A 20,851-nucleotide genomic window follows, 5' to 3' on the forward strand; every position below is an offset into this window, starting at 1 on the left:
CATAGGTGTAAGACTGGTTACATAGGTGTACGACTGGTTACATAGGTGTACGACTGGTTACATAGGTGTAAGACTGGTTACATAGGTGTAAGACAGAGACAAAGTAGAGTTGCGATTCAACGGCTTAGACACGAGACGTATGGGGCAGGGTCTACAGACAATCACGGATTACAAAGGGAAAACCAGCCACATCGCGGACACCGACGTCTTGCTACCGGACAAGCTAAATACCTCCTTCGCGTGCTTTGAGGATAACACAGTGCCACCGATGTGTCCTGCTCCCAATAACTGTTGTCTCCTGTTCTCCGTGGATGACGGGAGGAAGACATTTAAACGTATTAACCTTCGCAAGGCTGTCGGCCCAGATGGCATCCATAGCCGCGTCCTCAGAGCATGCGCAGACAAGCTGGCTGGAGTGTTCACGGACATATTCAATCCATCCCTATCCTAGTCTGCTGTCCCCACATGCTTCAAGATGTCCACCATTGTTCCTGTACCCAAGAAAGCAAAGGTAACTGAACTAAATGACTATCGCCCCGCATCACTCACTTCTGGCATCATGAAGTGCTTTGAGAGGCTAGTTAAGGATCATATCACCTCTACCTTACATGACACCCTAGACCCACTTCAATTTTCTTACCGCCCCAATAGATCCACAGACAATTAAATTGCCATTACACTGCACACTGCCCTATCCCATCTGGACAAGAGGAATACCTATGTAAGAATGCTGTTCATTGACTACAGCTCAGCCTTCAACAACATAGTACCCTCCTATCCTCCCTGTTCACCCATGACGGCATGGCCATGCACACCTCCAACTCAATCATCAAGTTTGCAGATGACACAACAGTAGTAGGCCTGATTACCAACAATGCCAAGACAGCCTACAGGAAGGAGGTGAAGGCCCCGGCTGAGTGGTGCCAGGAAAATAACCTCTCCCTCAACGTCAACAAAACAAAGGAGCTGATGGTGGACTTCAGGAAACAGCAAAGGGAGCACGCCCCTATCCACATCGATGGGTTCGCAGTGGAGTAGGTGGAAAGCTTCAAGTTCCTCGGCGTACACATCACTGAAACTGAAATGGTCCACCCACACAGACAGTGCCGTGAAGAAGGTGTAACAGCATCTCTTCAACCTCAGGAGGCTGAAGAAATGTATCTTTGCCCCTAAAACCCTCACAAACTTTTACAGATGCACAATCGAGAGCATCCTGTCGGGCTGTATCACTGCCTGGTACGCCCACAACCGTAAGGCTCTCCAGAGGGTAGTGAGGTCTGCACAACGCATCACCGGGGGCAAACTACCTGCCCTCCAGGACACCTACAGCACCCGATGTCACAGGAAGTCCAAAAAGATAATCAAGGACATCAACCACCTGAGCCACGGCCTGTTCACCCCGCTATCATCCAGAAGGAGAGGTCAGTACAGGTGCATCAAAGCTGGTACCGAGAGACTGAAAAACAGCTTCTATCGTAAGGCCATCCGAATGTTAAATAGCCATCACTAGCCGGCTTCCACCCGGTTACTCAACCCTGCACCTTAGAGGCTGCTGCCGTATATACATAGACATGGAATCACTGGCCACTTTAACGATGGAACACTAGTCACTGTAATAATGTTTACATACTGCTGCACATACAGATTTGTGTGTATTGTTGTGAATTGTTAGATACTACTGCACTGTTAGATATTACAGCACTGTTGGAGCTAGGAATACAAGCATTTCACTACACCCGCAATAACATCTGCTAAATATGTGTATGTCTCCAATACAATTTGATTTGATTTGATTATGCCTCAATATAAAGGCTCATATATGCTTATAACAAGTTATGAAGCATTATATCTACAGGCTTTAAGTAAAGTGTTACCAAAACATTAAAAAATAAAAAATAAAACAAACAATGTTTTGAACATTTCAAATTACAAAGAATAGTGTAGAGTTGTCATTCACAATGATAATGTCCGTACGCCATCCATATTAGGAACTTCCATAGTTCTCCAACATAACTCCTGCAGTTGTCATTCCTCCTCTGACAAGGCCTCATATAAACTGCTGTATGCCTGGGTCTATTGTAAATCTGACCTAGGCAGGGCCATTGTTCCGTGACCAATTACATAATAAAAAGTGCACTTCATCAAATTGATTTGGATCAGGAGGAGGGTTGTTTTGCTTCATTTATGGTTTATTTAACAGCCTGTCAGAACAGCATAGAGAGGTACGTGTTGGTGGGTACATGAGGATATGAGCTTCAGACTCAGTGTACCACATAAAAACAATGAAATGTCAAGGAAAATATGAATATACCTGATCTCCCTTGAGTCCCTCTTTCTCCACCTGAAACAAACAACAGAAAACAATGACAACTACAATATCAGTCTAATTGAAGACACATTATACACTATACAAAATAGTTCAATCAGAAGAACAAAACAGCATTGGTAGATTGATCAGAAGGTGGCAGGTTATGGTTTTTGTAATCTCGTAACAATTCTTTGATAAATCCTGCTATGAATGTGGGTCAGAAGGGACTGAGTCTAAGCAGTATTATTTGAACCCAGGTTAGGGCCTTTCACAGTCACTCCTACTGGTGTTGTGGGTGGAAGGGAGGGGAGCAGACAGTCAGACAGACAGGTATGCGGACGGACGGACGGACCGGACGGACGGACGGACGGACGGACAGACAGACAGACAGACAGACAGACAGACAGACAGACGGACGGACGGACAGACAGACAGACAGACAGACAGAGTTGTCTGTCCTCACAAACTACTGTCCACATCCAGGGCCACAGATCAACCGATCAGCTTACACATCCATCCCAAATAAGTGGTGTCCCATTTCAATTGGCATCCTCGCAAAAACACTGACGCCTTTTTCTTGGAAGCAGCAGCTGCAGAAAATAGCCATTCATAACATGACATGTGTACAGAATGTGAAAGTCACTCACAGGCCCCTGTCTCTGTGCTTAAAGGTACAATCTGTAGTTTGTACATCCATTTTTGTACTTTTTTGGGGGGGGTGATATATACCCATGATAACTTCAAATGCTTCATGAGCTGAGTTCAACTGTCGTACCCCATCAAACCCGCAAATATAAGCTTGTATTTTACTAATTTTTTTTGTAAACAGTATAATTGCAAACAAACACTGTACATCAGGGGTAGGCAGTTCCTGTTTATGATTTAATCGACCTGGAAGACCAGGTGTGTTGAATTTAGGCAATCACTGAACTGATGAATTAGGTCAGATGTGGTGCCTAGTTGGAACAAAACCCTGCAGTATCTGTGTACTCCAGGAACAGGGTTGCCTAGCCCTGCTGTATAGCTTCAGAAGATGGTTTAAACTATCATTTTGATCTCATGGATGGGCAGTCCTTGCATCCGCACAGTAGCTGTCCCTTAGCCGTTTACCAAAACTGTGGCAGGGTGGCGGCTTCATTGTTTTTTTTAAATCACAGATTGCCTCTTTAAAACGGTGGACAGAAATCTATCGTTTAACAAGACGGCTGACAAGCCTTTGGTATCTGTGACAGCGGCTGTAAACATGAATGACAGCTAGGAAACGTGATGCCTCTCTATAAAACACAATGTTCTATCTCACAAAGTACTGCTTTACTAACTCAATTCATTCTCAATGTATATCATATGTACACAGTACTTGTAAAAGGGAAACCTTGGGTTAAACTGAATGGGGTATATCGGCTAGTTCATCTATACTACCATTTAGTAGCATTCAGTACGTGTTCAGTGATAGTACGTCCACTATCACTGCAATGTTGTTTACAAGTCTGTTGTGAGAAGATCTGGTAACGCCAACCATGGTGTTCTCGATAGCCAGGATAGAATTTCTGTTATCCTGATTCGTCTCTTATTAATGTATAATTAGCTAGAGTAAATAGCTCGTCAACGGTGACAGTTTTGGGTTGGGGTTTGGTAAGTATTTGGGTGACATGAAAGGGTCGGTGTCACACACACTCTGCCTCGCTCCAGTGCTAATGAGACGTGGCAGGGCAGATAATTAGCTAACCACTCACAGTATACTCTTCATCTCCACCCATCACCTCCCCTAACAACACCAGCCAGGCCCTGTGTGTATTAGTGTGTGTGTGTGTACGTGCGTGGGTTCATGCATTGTTTGTGTGTGTGCGTGTGCGCATGTACGTGCATCTCTGTGAGTGTGTGTGCACCCATGCATGTGTGTGTATATTAATCTACCAGTCTCTGTCTAGGAGTTTCTAGGCTATGCTCCCACTAAGCCCCTTCTCCCCTGGGCTCATGTTAACAGAACTAGAGAGGACAAGCAGACAGTGCAGCCAGCCCAATTATAGGAGCACTATGCATGAAGCAGGCTGAGGATTCTACTGGGATTCAGTAAACGCTGAAGGTCTACTGGGAGAGACTGGTGTCTGGAACTCCTAGACTGAGTTAGTGGGGAGGAGAAGAGAGGAGAGCAGAGGAGAGCAGAGGAGAATTGAGGAGAAGAGAGCAGATGAGAGGAGAGCAGAGGGGAGGAGAGCTGAGGAGAGGAGACCTGAGGAGAGGAGAGGGGAGGAGAGGAGAGGAGAGTTGAGGAGAGGAGAGCTGAGGAGAGCAGAGCAGTTGAGGAGAGGAAAGGAGAAGGGAGGAGAGGAGAGCTGAGGAGAGCAGAGCAGAGGAGAGGAGACCTGAGGAGAGGAGAGCTGAGGAGAGGAAAGGAGAAGGGAGGAGAGGAGAGTTGATGAGAGGTTTATTCTATTCCACTGAGACATTTATTTTATGTTGGTATTCTTATATTTTATTATTTCTTATTGTTGTTGCATTGTCCAGAAGGAACCTGCCAGTATGCATTTAATTGGACAGTGTATACCATGTGTATTCTGTACATGTAATACCTACATGTTTCAAGCAGACCACCATAGTCCCTGTGCCCAAGAAAGCAAAGGTAACCTGCCTAAATGACTACTGCCCCGTAGCACTCACGTCGGCAGCAATGAAGTTCTTGAAAGGCTGGTCATGGCTCACATCAACACAATCATCCCGGAAACCCTAGACCCATTCCAATTCGCATACCGCCCAAACAGATCCGCAGATGACGCAATCTCAATCGCACTCCACACTGCCCTTTCCCACCAGGACAAAATTAACACCTTTGTAAGAATGCTGTTCATTGACTACAGCTCAGTGTTCAACACCATAGTGCCCACAAAGCTCATCACTAAGCTAAGGACCTTGGGACTAAACACCTCCCTCTACAACTGGATCCTGGACTTCCTGACGGGCCGCCCCCATGTGGTAAGTGTAGGCAACAACACATGTGCCACGCTAATCCTCAACACTGGGGCCCCTCAGGGGTGCGTGCTTAGTCCCCTCCTGTACTCCCTGTTCACCCAAGACCGCGTGGCCAAGCATGACTCCAACACCATTATTAAGTTTGCTGATGACACAACGGTGGTAGGCCTGATCACCGACAACGATGAGACAGCCTATAGGAAGGAGGTCAGAGACCTGGCAGTGTGGTACCAGGAAAACAACCTCTCCCTGAACGTGATCAAGACAAAGGAGATGATCGTGGACTATAGAAAAAGGAGGACCGAACACTACCCCATTCACATCGACAGGGCTGTAGTGGAGCGGGTCGATAGTTTCAAGTTCCTTGGTGTCCACGTCACCAACAAACTATCATGGTCCAAACACACCAAAACAGTCGTGAAGAGGGCACGACAAAACCTATTCCCCCTCAGGAGACTGAAAAGATTTGGCATGGGTCCCCAGATCATCAAAAAGTTCTACAGCTGCACCATCGAGAGCATTCTGACCGGTTGCATCACCGACTGGTGTGGCAACTGCTCGACATCCAACCATAAGGCGCTACAGAGGGTAGTGCGTATGGCCCAGTACATCACTGGGGCCAAGCTTCCTGCCATCCAGCACCTATATACTAGGCGGTGTCAGAGGAAGGCCCCAAAAAGACTCCAGTCACCCAAGTCATAGACTGTTCTCTCTGCTACCACACGGCAAGCGGTACCGGAGCCCCAAGTCTAGGTCCAAAAGGCTCTTTAACAGCTTCTACCCCCAAGCCATAAGGCTGCTGAACAATTAATCTAATGGCCACCCGGACCTTTTGCATTAACAACCCCCTCCCCTTTGTTTTTACACTGCTGCTACTCACTGTTTATTATCTATGCATAGTCACTTTACCCCTACCTACATGTACAAATGAGCTCGATTAACCTGTAGCCCCGTACATTGACTCGGTACCGGTACCCCCTGTATATAGCCTCATTATTGTTATTTTATTGTGTTACTTTTTTTTCTTTGTAAATATTTTCTTAACTCTATTTTCTTAAAACTGCATTGTTGGTTAAGGGCTTGGTAGTAAGCATTTCACAGTAAGGTGAATGACAACAACACCTGTTGTATTCGGCGCATGTGATAACTTAAATTTGACTAATAAAAGTTCAAAGTTGAGAGACAGAGTGAAGGAAACCATGTCGTCACATGTAGGTCCACCATGGATGCTACCTGCCATCCCCTTCTCATCTCCTCCTGCCCTTCCCATCCTTCCCCCCAGAGCTCCAGACCAGACCTGCCTGCTCTCCACCATGCTCCAAGCCCCAGGAGAGGTGTGGAGAGAGGGGGTTAACCGTGCTCATCTACCCCTGTCTAGCCTCTCCTTGCCTGACCTCCCAGACAGCACAGAGGTGGATGGTAATGTGACACTGAGACTGTTCACCTGAGCAGTTCCAAATCCCTCTCTCCTCTCCTCATCCCCCTCATAACCTCCTCTCTCCCCTCCTCATCCCCCTCATAACCTCCTCTCTCCCCTCCTCATCCCCCTCATTCCTCCTCCTTCCACTCATTCCTCCTCCTTCCCCTCATAACCTCCTCCACCCTCATTCCTCCTCCTTCCCCTCTCCTCATCCCCCCTCATTCCTCCTCCTTCCCCTCTCCTCATCCCCCCTCATTCCTCCTCCTTTCCCTCATAACCTCCTCCTTCCCCTCTCCTCATCCCCCCTCATTCCTCCTCCTTCCCCTCTCCTCATCCCCCCTCATCCCCCCTCCTTCCCCTCATAACCTCCTCCTTCCCCTCTCCTCATCCCCCCTCATTCCTCCTCCTTCCCCTCTCCTCATCCCCCCTCATTCCTCCTCCTTCGCCTCATAACCTCCTCCTTCCCCTCTCCTCATCCCCCCTCCTTCCCCTCATAACCTCCTACTTCCCCTCTCCTCATCCCCCCTCATTCCCCTCATCCCACCCTCATTCCCCTCTCCTCATCCCCCCTCATTCCCCTCATCCCACCCTCCTTCCACTCTCCTCATCACCCCTCCTTCCCCTCTTCTCATCCCATCTCATCACCCCCTCCTTACGCTCTCCTCATCCCCCCCTGTGTGTGTGTGTGTGTGTGTGTGTGTGTGTGTGTGTGTGTGTGTGTGTGTGTGTGTGTGTGTGTGTGTGTGTGTGTGTGTGTGTGTGTGTGTGTGTGTGTGTGTGTGTGTGTGTGTGTAGATTCATATGAAGACAGCTGCATAAAAGACTGCATACTTACACTGAGACCAGGCAGACCTTGAAGACCCGTATCGCCCTGTGGGAGAGAGAAATTATTGTTTTTTTATCGTTGAACTCATTAGTCATTCATCAATTTATTGACTCTTATATTGATCTTTCCTCAGCACCTGTCATACACAACGTATAGTATAACACTGAACGTCAAGTGACACACATTCAGACGATTCATTTTGAAAGGAAGAAATTGCTGTTATTCAATCATTCTCTTAGACTCTAAATTATGGCAGAGAGTATTACTACACTAAATAAATGTCTACAGAAGTTACCTTCACGTCTAGCCAAGCGGCGGTACTGGCGGCAGGGCTTGTGCATGCAGAGCTTTAAAGGTCAAAATGAACATCACCTTGTGTTACTGCTTTATTTAGCTGTGTGTTGTCCACCACAGCTGGGTTCAAATACTACTTCACATCACCTTTTGTTACTGCTTTATTTACCTGTGTGTTGTCCACCACAGCTGGGTTCAAATACTACTTCACATCACCTTGTGTTACTGCTTTATTTACCTGTGTGTTGTCCACCACAACTGGGTTCAAATACTACTTCACATCACCTTGTGTTGTCCACCACAGCTGGGTTCAAATACTACTTCACATCACCTTGTGTTACTGCTTTATTTAACTGTGTGTTGTCCACCACAGCTGGGTTCAAATACTACTTCACATCACCTTGTGTTACTGCTTTATTTAGCTGTGTGTTGTCCACCACGGCTGGGTTCAAATACTACTTCACATCATTTCAAATACATTATCTGGGCTTGATTGAGCTTGCCTGGCAAAGCATAACTAAAGGAAAAGTTGCAAATAGTATCAGGAACCTATGTCTGGTCTTCATACCACATGTCACCCTATTCCCTAGGAACCTATGTCTGGTGTGCTGCCCATCCTATTCCCTAGGAACCTATGTCTGGTGTGCTGCCCATCCTATTCCCTAGGAACCTATGTCTGGTGTGCTGTCCATCCTATTCCCTAGGAACCTATGTCTGGTGTGCTGCCCATCCTCGGATAGCTCTACAAAATAGACTCCCTCTCTCTCTCTCTCTCTCTCTCTCTCTCTCTCTCTCTCTCTCTCTCTCTCTCTCTCTCTCTCTCTCTCTCTCTCTCTCTCTCTCTCTCTCTCTCTCTCTCTCTCTCTCTCTCTCTCTCTCTCTCTCTCTCTCTCTCTCTCTCTCTCTCTCTCTCTCTCTCTCTCTCTCTCTCTCTCTCTCTCTCTCTCTCTCTCTCTCTCTCTCTCTCTCTCTCTCTCTCTCTCTCTCTCTCTCTCTCTCTCTCTCTCTCTCTCTCTCTCTCTCTCTCTCTCTCTCTCTCTCTCTCTCTCTCTCTCTCTCTCTCTCTCTCTCTCTCTCTCTCTCTCTCTCTCTCTCTCTCTCTCTCTCTCTCTCTCTCTCGTTTAATGAAATGACCAGTGGTCAAACAGATTGAATTCTGAAGTCAGAGGAACAGTCATGTGACCTGGGTGGTGCGCTTTGTTTCCTATCAAGAAGTTGAGAACATATATAGAGTACACAACTTTCTTTCTTTCTCTACAGTTGACTCTCCGTTAGTCAGCAACTAGCCTACAGTTGACTGTCTGTTAGTCAGCACCTAGCCTACAGTTGACTCTCTGTTAGTCTACAGTTGACTCTCCGTTAGTCAGCACCTAGCCTACAGTTGACTCTCTGTTAGTCAGCACCTAGCCTACAGTTGACTCTCTGTTAGTCAGCACCTATCCTACAGTTGACTCTCCGTTAGTCAGCACCTAGCCTATAGTTGACTGTCTGTTAGTCAGCACCTAGCCTACAGTTGACTCTCTGTTAGTCAGCACCTAGCCTACAGTTGACTCTCTGTTAGTCAGCACCTAGCCTACAGTTGACTCTCTGTTAGTCAGCACCTAGCCTACAGTTCACTCTCTGTTAGTCAGCACCTAGCCTACAGTTTACTCTCTGTTAGTCAGCACCTAGCCTACAGGTTACTCTCTGTTAGTCAGCACCTAGCCTACAGTTGACTCTCTGTTAGTCAGCACCTAGCCTACAGTTTACTCTCTGTTAGTCAGCACCTAGCCTACAGTTGACTCTCTGTTAGTCAGCACCTAGCCTAAAGTTGACTCTCTGTTAGTCAGCACCTAGCCTACAGGTTACTCTCTGTTAGTCAGCACCTAGCCTACAGTTGACTCTCTGTTAGTCAGCACCTAGCCTACAGTTGACTCTCTGTTAGTCAGCACCTAGCCTACAGTTGACTGTCTGTTAGTCAGCACCCCTACAAACAGTTTGGGGTGTACATCAGCTCATGCTATTTACTAATGTTTAAAACCAAACCATAGATGAGGGATTATAACTTACTTGATCACCTTTGGGGCCAATAGGACCTGAGTCTCCTTTCAAACCCTGGGAACAAACAAATACATCAGACACCTTTCTGTTGTCAATAAAGAACAAAGACAGACACCTTTCTGTTTGCCAATAAAGAACAAAGACAGACACCTTTCTGTTGTCAAAAAAGAACAAAGACAGACACCTTTCTGTTGTCAAAAAAGAACAAAGACAGACACCTTTCTGCTGTCAATAAAGAACAAAGACTTTAGACACCTTTATGTTGTCAATAAAGAACAAAGACATTAGACACCTTTATGTTGTCAATAAAGAACAAAGACATTAGACACCTTTATGTTGTCAACAAAGAACAAAGACAGTAGACACCTTTATGTTGTCAACAAAGAACAAAGACATTAGACACCTTTATGTTGTCAATAAAGAACAAAGACATTTTTCCAGTCAGCACCTAGCCTACAGTTTACTCTCCGTTAGTCAGCACCTAGCCTACAGTTTACTCTCTGTTAGTCAGCACCTAGCCTACAGTTGACTCTCCGTTAGTCAGCACCTAGCCTACAGTTGACTCTCTGTTAGTCAGCACCTAGCCTACAGTTGACTCTCTGTTAGTCAGCACCTAGCCTACAGTTCACTCTCCGTTAGTCAGCACCTAGCCTACAGTTGATTCTCTGTTAGTCAGCACCTAGCCTACAGTTGACTCTCTGTTAGTCAGCACCTAGCCTACAGTTGACTCTCTGTTAGTCAGCACCTAGCCTACAGTTCACTCTCCGTTAGTCAGCACCTAGCCTACAGTTGACTCTCTGTTAGTCAGCACCTAGCCTACAGTTGACTCTCTGTTAGTCAGCACCTAGCCTACAGTTCACTCTCCGTTAGTCAGCACCTAGCCTACAGTTGACTCTCTGTTAGTCAGCACCTAGCCTACAGTTGACTCTCCGTTACTCAGCACCTAGGACAAGCCACCCCTCAGAGCCTGGTTCCTCTCTACCAGGTACAGCCAGAAGAGGACTGGCCACCCCTCAGAGGCTGGTTCCTCTCTAGGTTTCTTTCTAGGTTCCTGCCTTCTAGGGAGTTTTCCTAGCCTCTGTGCTTCTACATCTGCATTGCTTGCTCTTTGGGGTTTTAGGCTGTGTTTCTGTATAAGCACTTTGGGACAACGGCTGCTGTAAAAAGGCCTTTACAAAATACATTTTACTGATTGATTGATTGATTGATTAGTGTTTTGGCTTGACGTGCTGCTGATATCTGTGTCCGCAGGTATCGGGGTCTCTGAATTGTCCAGGAAACTGTTTGTCAAATGTCTTTGTACTCAGAGTCAGTCTGATTCATAGACAACTACTGGTCCTGCAGGACTAAACAGAGAAGTACAGCAACATGACTCTGTGTAGGTGGTCCAATGAAAACACATTGTTTGACCAATAGTGTAGATAATCCTCTAAGAAAACCAATGTCTCTATGATAATCCATTCAAAAAGTGATAGGAGTGGAGGACAGAGAAGAAGAAAAGTGGTCATAAATCATCGTGTCAGCTAGTCTGGATTACAGATTTTTGGAAGCAAACCACTCGATTTCGTCTCTACGTTATATTGGTATCGAACATGTCACCCTCCCTAGGAGAGGGGGTGACCTCGACAATTTATTGTTAAAATGAGAGGCTGCCTGGATCTTTAATTTAAAGACTCTTGCTCCCTTCGGTCTCAACATAGATTTTGATCTGAAGCCATTCTTGTGATTGTTGTGATTTTGCTGCTGTAAATGTTTTGTAGGCTTATGTAGCCAAATTGTATCTATGATCGTACGCTATTCAAATGTTTTTTGTATGCTATTTTAATATATGAGAATTAACCAATGATATCAGGCCACACCCGGCCATGATTACAGACACCTGTGTGTGTCTTTTGACACTATATAAACGAGTCACCCCGCAGTGTTCGTCATTATACCCTGATGAAGACAGCTTGTCTGTCGAAACATTGGACATACATATTATTGCATCTGAGCTCCTAGAGTGTGCATCTCTCCTTTATTCTCTAAATATGAAAAATGGACAAACTCTCTAAATATATTTCTCTGGGCTTCAAGTTCAATGGTAAACCTGTAATCCAGAGGCGAAAGAAACACACACCTATTTAGGCGAGGTGCTGGCTAGCGGAGTGGAACACTTGAAAAATAGTGTTCTAATCGTCGACATTCAGTTAGAATGTTTCAATATTCCCCATGTTATGTAATGTCAACAGGAGCTAACACGGCTGTCATAGGATTCTGTAGTGTCATGTAAATGCATCATAATGAGGAAAACTCAATGTCCCAACGTTGGTCTGGCCTACATGATGAACTGTCTGTTAGTCACACAGTATACAGTAATAATGTCCATTCTGTCCGACTGACTTGTTTTTCACATCATGTACGAGAGATAGATACTGATATTAAAACATGGCTTTGTCACCAGACATGTGTTATGTTATAATAGATAAAACATTTTAACCCAATTTCATCGTTTGGACTTTAACACATTACAGTAAAATACACTTTGGAAGAAGTCAGAATACCCCATTTAACCAAGCATAGTTCCCTAGACATATTAAACAAATGGACACTATATAAATATTACTGCATGACAACTAGCCAGCTGGCTAAATCTATCACATTTACAGAAATGTTCATTGATGTGCTTTGTCCCAGTCACATAAATACACACATAAATACATATCTACAGTACAGCTATTGACTGTACAGTATAAGAAACCGTTGAGACCAGACAGCTTCATCATGTTTAGCCGCCATACATAAAAAAGACTGCAGATTGTCAACTTCACCTGCTGCATTTTAATGTGTGAACATTCAGCGGCGTTGACTTGGCCAATAGTAATATAAATCACCCAGAGCCATTTTAATGTGTGAACATTCAGCGGCGTTGACTTGGCCAATAGTAATATACATCGCCCAGAGCCATTTTAATGTGTGAACATTCAGCGGCGTTGACTTGGCCAATAGTAATATACATCGCCCAGAGCCATTTTAATGTGTGAACATTCAGCGGCGTTGACTTGGCCAATAGTAATATACATCGCCCAGAGCCATTTTAATGTGTGAACATTCAGCGGCGTTGACTTGGCCAATAGTAATATACATCGCCCAGAGCCATTTTAATGTTAGATCAACATCCCCTACTAGTATACCACTGAATGCCAGGTTCCCTATCTGCAGGTCTGGATCGATATTTATGATCCAGGAACAAATTCATGATAAACTGATCTGAACTATAGGCTTAGATATATGGTATTCTATAGGTTTATAGTGGTATTCTATAGGTTTATAGTTATAGTGGTATTCTATAGGTTTATAGTGGTATTCTATAGGTTTATAGTGGTATTCTATAGGTTTATAGTGGTATTCTATAGGTTTATAGTTATAGTGGTATTCTATAGGTTTATAGTGGTATTCTATAGGTTTATAGTGGTATTCTATAGGTTTATAGTGGTATTCTATAGGTTTATAGTTATAGTGGTATTCTATAGGTTTATAGCGGTATTCTATAGGTTTATAGTGGTATTCTATAGGGTTATAGTGGTATTCTATAGGTTTATAGTGATGGTGGTATTCATTAGGTTTATAGTGATGGTGGTATTCTATAGGTTTATAGCGGTATTCTATAGGTTTATAGTGGTATTCTATAGGGTTATAGTGGTATTCTATAGGTTTATAGTTATAGTGGTATTCTATATGTTTATAGTGATGGTGGTATTCTATAGGTTTATAGTGATGGTGGTATTCATTAGGTTTATAGTGATGGTGGTATTCTATAGGTTTATAGTGGTATTCTATAGGTTTATAGTGATGGTGGTATTCTATAGGTTTATAGTGATGGTGGTATTCATTAGGTTTATAGTTATAGTGGTATGCTATAGGTTTATAGTGGTATTCTATAGGTTTATAGTGGTATTCTATAGGTTTATAGTGATGGTGGTATTCTATAGGTTTATAGTGGTATTCTATAGGTTTATAGTGGTATTCTATAGGTTTATAGTGATGGTGTTATTCTATAGGTTTATAGTGATGGTGGTATTCTATAGGTTTATAGTGGTATTCTATAGGTTTATAGTGGTATTCTATAGGTGTATAGTTATAGTGGTATTCTATAGGTTTATAGTGGTATTCTATAGGTTTATAGTGGTATTCTATAGGTTTATAGTGGTATTCTATAGGTTTATAGTGGTATTCTATAGGTTTATAGTTATAGTGGTATTCTATAGGTTTATAGCGGTATTCTATAGGTTTATAGTGGTATTCTATAGGGTTATAGTGGTATTCTATAGGTTTATAGTGGTATTCTATAGGTTTATAGTTATAGTGGTATTCTATAGGTTTATAGTGGTATTCTATAGGTTTATAGTGGTATTCTATAGGTTTATAGTTATAGTGGTATTCTATAGGTTTATAGCGGTATTCTATAGGTTTATAGTGGTATTCTATAGGGTTATAGTGGTATTCTATAGGTTTATAGTGGTATTCTATAGGTTTATAGTTATAGTGGTATTCTATAGGTTTATAGTGGTATTCTATAGGTTTATAGTGGTATTCTATAGGTTTATAGTTATAGTGGTATTCTATAGGTTTATAGTGGTATTCTATAGGTTTATAGTTATAGTGGTATTCTATAGGTTTATAGTGATGGTGGTATTCTATAGGTTTATAGTGGTATTCTATAGGTTTATAGTGATGGTGGTATTCTATAGGTTTATAGTTATAGTGGTATTCTATAGGTTTATAGTTATAGTGGTATTCTCCCGGGTGGCGCAGTGGTCTAGGGCACTGCATCGCAGTGCTAGCTGCGTCACCAGAGTCTCTGGGTTCGCGCCCAGGCTGGGCTGGGTTCGCGCCCAGGCTCTGTCGCAGCCGGCCGCAACCGGGAGATCCGTGGGGCGACGCACAATTGGCATAGCGTCGTCCGGGTTAGGGAGGGTTTGGCCGGTAGGGAGGGTTTGGCCGGTAGGGATATCCTTGTCTCAGTATGTAAAAAATGTTATAAAATGTATGCACTCTACTGTAAGTCGCTCTGGATAAGAGCGTCTGCTCTTGGCCGGTAGGGATATCTTTGTCTCAGTATGTAAAAAATGTTATAAAATGTATGCACTCTACTGTAAGTCGCTCTGGATAAGAGCGTCTGCTAAATGACTAAAAATGTAAAAATGTAAAAATGTCTATAGGTTTATAGTGATGGTGGTATTCTATATGTTTATAGTGATGGTATTCTATATGTTTATAGTGGTATTCTGTAGGTTTATAGTGATGGTGGTATTCTATAGGTTTATAGTTATAGTGGTATTCTATAGGTTTATAGTGATGGTGCTATTCTATAGGTTTATAGTTATAGTGGTATTCTATATGTTTATAGTGATGGTATTCTATATGTTTATAGTGGTATTCTGTAGGTTTATAGTGATGGTGGTATTCTATAGGTTTATAGTTATAGTGGTATTCTGTAGGTTTATAGTTATAGTGGTATTCTATAGGTTTATAGTGATGGTGGTATTCTATAGGTTTATAGTTATAGTGGTATTCTATAGGTTTATAGTTATAGTGGTATTCTGTAGGTTTATAGTTATAGTGGTATTCTATAGGTTTATAGTGATGGTGGTATTCTATAGGTTTATAGTTATAGTGGTATTCTATAGGTTTATAGTTATGGTGGTATTCTATAGGTTTATAGTGGTATTCTATAGGTTTATAGTGATGATGGTATTCTATAGGTTTATAGTGGTGGTGGTATTCTATAGGTTTATAGTGATGGTCGTACTCTATATGTTTATAGTGATGGTGGTATTCTATAGGTTTATAGTGATGGTGGTGTTCTATAGGTTTATAGTTATAGTGGTATTCTATAGGTTTATAGTGGTATTCTATAGGTTTATAGTGGTATTCTATAGGTTTAAAGTTATAGTGGTATTCTATAGGTTTATAGTGATGATGGTATTCTACAGGTTTATAGTGATGGTGGTATTCTATAGGTTTATAGTGATGGTGGTATTCTATAGGTTTATGGTGATGGTGGTATTCTATAGGTTTATAGTGATGGTGGTATTCTACAGGTTTATAGTGATGGTGGTATTCTATAGGTTTATGGTGATGGTGGTATTCTATAGGTTTATAGTTATAGTGGTATTCTATAGGTTTATAGTGATGATGGTATTCTACAGGTTTATAGTGATGGTGGTAATCTATAGGTTTATAGTGATGGTGGTATTCTATAGGTTTATGGTGATGGTATTCTATAGTTTAATAGTTAAGCTAGAGAACATTTGGACACTTGATCATGTATTGATCTCATAAGACATTCTAATAACCCAGACCATAAACCAGGTTATTAACACCATACACTGTGTCAAGGGATTTTACCCATCACAGTACCTGAACTGACCATGGATTGAAGAGAATGTCTTTAGTTTCTAGTGGATTAAACTGTACGGTAACAGACTAGAACCATGCACTGTGAGGGACATTTAAATTTAACCTTTAACATTTTATTTAACCTTCATTTAACAAGGCAAGTCAGTTAAAAACAAATTCTTATTTACAATTACGGCCTACACTGGCCAAACCCAGACGATGCTGGGCCTACACCGGCCAAACACAGACGATGCTGGGCCTACACCGGCCAAACCCAGACGATGCTGGGCCTACACCGGCCAAACCCAGACGATGCTGGGCCTACACCGGCCAAACCCAGACGATGCTGGGCCAGTTGCGTGCCGCCCTATGGGATTCCCAATCCCGGCCGGTTGTGATACATCCTGGATTTAAAAGCCCAATTTCCACTGGATGGGATAGCCCTGGTCATTTAAATGGTTTATTTCTAGGGAGAAGTTTCATACACCCACTAAAGCCAGTGGACTGCTGGAAGACTAGCTGTTGTCATAGCATCAGCTAATGGTACCTCTTCAGCAAATGCAGACATCTGGATCTAGTACAATACTCACTCAATTATTACACAAATGTTAAGGGTTCAGAATGAGAAAAAACATACTGAATAGGTATTTACATTTGTTCTGATTCCACTGTCCAGATATCCTCCTACATGTTTTAACTCTGTATTCAACCTACTGTATAGATCCAGCCTGGCCCAGTTCACCACCTGTAAGACCTGGGTTCAAATACTATTTGAATCATACTTTATCTGGGCTTGATTGAGCTTGCCTGTCTTACTGGGCCAGTAGAATAGTCTGAAAACTGCAAACACCGCCCTCTGGCACTCCAGACAGGCTAGAGCAAACTTATAAATTGTTTTAAAGATTTCAAATAGTATTTGAACCCAGATCTGCTGCTTAACACTGTGGCGGTATGAAGGAACAAAATAGAGAATGTAGTGGGCTGACGCTGAGGCCACTTGTAAATGATGTATGTTGTTGATCTTTAGAGAAAGGTCCCCTCTCTCCCTCTCTGCTGTCTGCTGAAGATAATGATGTCTTTAGGGAGAGAGTGGACCTTTTCCTCCCTTTTACTCTCCCTTCATTTCCCTGTGATTTCCTCTCTTTCCTCATCTGTCCCGTCTCCCTCAGAGTAACCCAGTTAGAAAGAGATACAGAGAGGGATTGGAAAAGAGAGAGGAAGAGGCTGGACCGTTTTCCTTCCCTGTCCTGTCTCCCTAAGATCAGACCAGTAAAGACCATGATATCTCTGTCCTGTTTCCCTAAGATCAGACCAGTAAAGACCATGATATCTCTGTCCTGTCTCCCTAAGATCAGACCAGTAAAGACCATGATATCTCTGTCCTGTTTCCCTAAGATCAGACCAGTAAAGACCATGATATCTCTGTCCTGTCTCCCTAAGATCAGACCAGTAAAGACCATGATATCTCTGTCCTGTCTCCCTAAGATCAGACCAGTAAAGACCATGATATCTCTGTCCTGTCTCTCTAAGATCAGACCAGTAAAGACCATGATATCTCTGTCCTGTCTCCCTAAGATCAGACCAGTAAAGACCATGATATCTCTGTCCTGTCTCCCTAAGATCAGACCAGTAAAACCATGATATCTCTGTCCTGTCTCTCTAAGATCAGACCAGTAAAGACCATGATATCTCTGTCCTGTCTCCCTAAGATCAGACCAGTAAAACCATGATATCTCTGTCCTGTCTCCCTAAGATCAGCTCAGTAAATAAAGACCATGATATCTCTGTCCTGTCTCCCTAAGATCAGACCAGTAAAGACCATGATATCTCTGTCCTGTCTCCCTAAGATCAGACCAGTTAAACCATGATATCTCTATCCTGTCTCCCTAAGATCAGACCAGTAAATAAAGACCATGATATCTCTGCCCTGTCTCTCTAAGATCAGACCAGTAAAGACCATGATATCTCTGTCCTGTCTCCCTAAGATCAGACCAGTAAAACCATGATATCTCTATCCTGTCTCCCTAAGATCAGACCAGTAAATAAAGACCATGATATCTCTGCCCTGTCTCTCTAAGATCAGACCAGTAAAGACCATGATATCTCTGTCCTGTTTCCCTAAGATCAGACCAGTAAAACCATGATATCTCTGTCCTGTCTCCCTAAGATCAGACCAGTAAAGACCATGATATCTCTGTCCTGCCTTCCTAAGATCAGCTCAGTAAATAAAGACCATGATATCTCTGCATCTTTGCTTAGAGGCTGGGGCTCAGACCACATATCTAGGCAGGAAGAGGGAGAGAGAGGGAGATGGAGAGACAACTCTTGTTAGCCTCTGCTCAGTGCTCTTGGGTCTTGTGACAGGCAGGCAGGGAGGGATGGGAGGCAGGGATGGGAGGCTTTGAGTCTTTGCTCTGGCCTGACTCTAGTGGTGACTCTCGGCCGACTCTAGCGCTGACTCTAGGGTTTACAGTTGGTTACATATCACCAGGAAAATTCAATACCTAGTATTTGAAATAATTTCAAGTAGTATTTGAACCCAGGTCTACTCTGCTCAGTCTCTCTCCTCTCTGTCTCTCCTGCAGCAGCATGGTGTGAGACGATACAGGGAGCTGTGTACGCTAGCCTTGCTAATTACACACAGCACTGTGCCTCCCTCGCTCCGACAGCGCCCAGGCCGCAATACCTACACACACATACCTACACACACAGCACTGTGCCTCCTCCGCTCCGACAGTGCCCGGGCTACAACACACGCACGCACACACCTACACACACCCACACACGTGGCACTGTGCCTCCCTCGCTCTGACAGCGCCCAGGCCACAACACACACACAGCACTGCGCCTCTCTCGCTCCGACAGCGCCCCGGCCACAACACACACACAGCACTGTGCGTCCCTCGCTCTGACAGCGCCCAGGCCACAACAACACAATCTGGCAGCTCCCCAGTACACACTCTACATCTACCGCTTCAGCTAGCAAATAAACAGAGGGGGAGCGAGAGACAAAGTGGGAGGGAAGAAGGGAGGGGATAGTGAGGGAGTTGGTGGGGAGGGGGAAGTGGGGATAGAGAGAGAGAGCAGGGGAGAGAGAGAGAGAGAGAGAGAGAGAAGAAGTGAGAGGGAGAGAAAGGGAGGGAGAGAGAGAGAGCAGAAGGGAGAGAGAGAGAGAGAGAGAGAGAGAGAGAGAGAGAGAGAGAGAGAGAGAGAGAGAGAGAGAGAGAGAGAGAGAGAGAGAGAGAGAGAGAGAGAGAGAGAGAGAGAGAGAGAGAGAGAGAGAGAGAGAGAGAGAGAGAGAGAGAGTAGCAGGGGAATTTCTCAAGACAGCAGACTAATTATGTTTACTTACTTGCTGCCTGAGTCCCAAATGGCACCCTATTCGCTTTATTGTGCTCTGGTCTAAAGTAGTGCACTACATAGGGAATAGGGTCCCATTTCTGGCGCACCCTCTGCCTCTTTCTAACCAGAGTGGCTGCCTGGCTGGCGGTAATGGCACTTTACTTTAGACAAGAAGGGTGAAGTTTTGTCATGTGTGGAGAGACTAAGAGATACACCGTTAGAGTTACAGTAAGGGCTTTGTCTTGTCTGTTGTGACTGCGTCCCTAATGGCACCCTGTTCCCCACATAGTGCCCTACTTTGACTAGAGCCCTATGGGCCCTACTGGACCTGGTCAAAAGTAGTGTACTACATAGGGAATAGGTTGCCGTTTGGTATGCGATTTGTGTCATGTGAGTGGGAACTGCCTTCAAAGCTGTGTTGGAACCAGATCCCTTCAAGGGTAACAGAGATATCTAGAGTGGCCAGGCCCAACGAATACCACAGAGGTTACTGCAGAAAATGCTTTTTGGAAAGTTTCCATTGGCTCAGCAATTCACCGCCATAGCTGAACCTCACCCTTAGCCTTAGGTTGCGAGGCTGATCCTGGTGAGAACGTCTCTAGGAAAACAACCTGGTCATTAGTATTCAGATGTAGAGTTAACATTTAGCAGAAGCTTTAATCAAAAGCGATTTACAGTCATTACCTGCATACATTGTTTTGTATGGGGTGGCCCCGGGAATCAAACACACAATCCTGACGTTGCAATCACCGTGCTCTATCCACTGAGTTCCAGAAACCACACCGAAAGGCTGACCACAGTGAGATAGTCTAGAGGGAAAAATCCTAATTGACACTTGATCACTGACTGTAAGTGTAAATATCAAATTTTACAGTAGAGCAACACTCAGAGGAAGCGTACCTTATTGCAAAGGCTATATTTACAACTTCAACACATTAAAAACAACAGATCCGATGATATAAAGCTGCAGTCATATTCTTTACATAGCCACCAGACGTGTTTTTTCTCTGTCACCTAATACGTCTATGACTGTACAAGATGAGGACATATACATGTGGAACGTGGATTGCTTTGGGCACGGTTATATGGCTGTAGTCTTCCACTGAGCCAGGCCCCGTAGTTAGTTCTCGTATCAGAAAAACGATACTCGCTCACATGGCAGTCATGCATACAAGACATTCTGTCTTCTCAGGTGTCCCCTTTACCCTTAAATATCACATGCTAGCTTTAAATAACAACTATAACCTAATATTAGCACAGACGGGGAGGGGAC

General features: G+C 43.8%; 1 protein-coding gene across 7 annotated transcripts in view; it reads right to left on the bottom strand.

Moving 5' to 3' along the window:
* The window catches only part of col19a1 (collagen type XIX alpha 1 chain), a 259,676-nt gene that overhangs the window by 172,092 nt on the left and 66,733 nt on the right, over window positions 1-20,851 (bottom strand). For 5 of the 7 annotated variants that reach the window (XM_071394460.1, XM_071394457.1, XM_071394455.1 and 2 more), the window contains 3 exons: window positions 9,865-9,909; window positions 7,531-7,566; window positions 2,312-2,341 (listed from right to left, as the gene is read on the bottom strand). In XM_071394460.1, the coding sequence (XP_071250561.1) occupies window positions 2,312-2,341; window positions 7,531-7,566; window positions 9,865-9,909 (111 nt within the window). The remainder of the gene's footprint in view (window positions 1-2,311; window positions 2,342-7,530; window positions 7,567-9,864; window positions 9,910-20,851) is intronic. The other 2 variants (XM_071394459.1, XM_071394458.1) reach the window with 1 other exon arrangement.

This window comes from Salvelinus alpinus, chromosome 3 (assembly GCF_045679555.1).
Source record: "Salvelinus alpinus chromosome 3, SLU_Salpinus.1, whole genome shotgun sequence".
NCBI classification, from domain to species: Eukaryota; Metazoa; Chordata; class Actinopteri; order Salmoniformes; family Salmonidae; genus Salvelinus; species Salvelinus alpinus.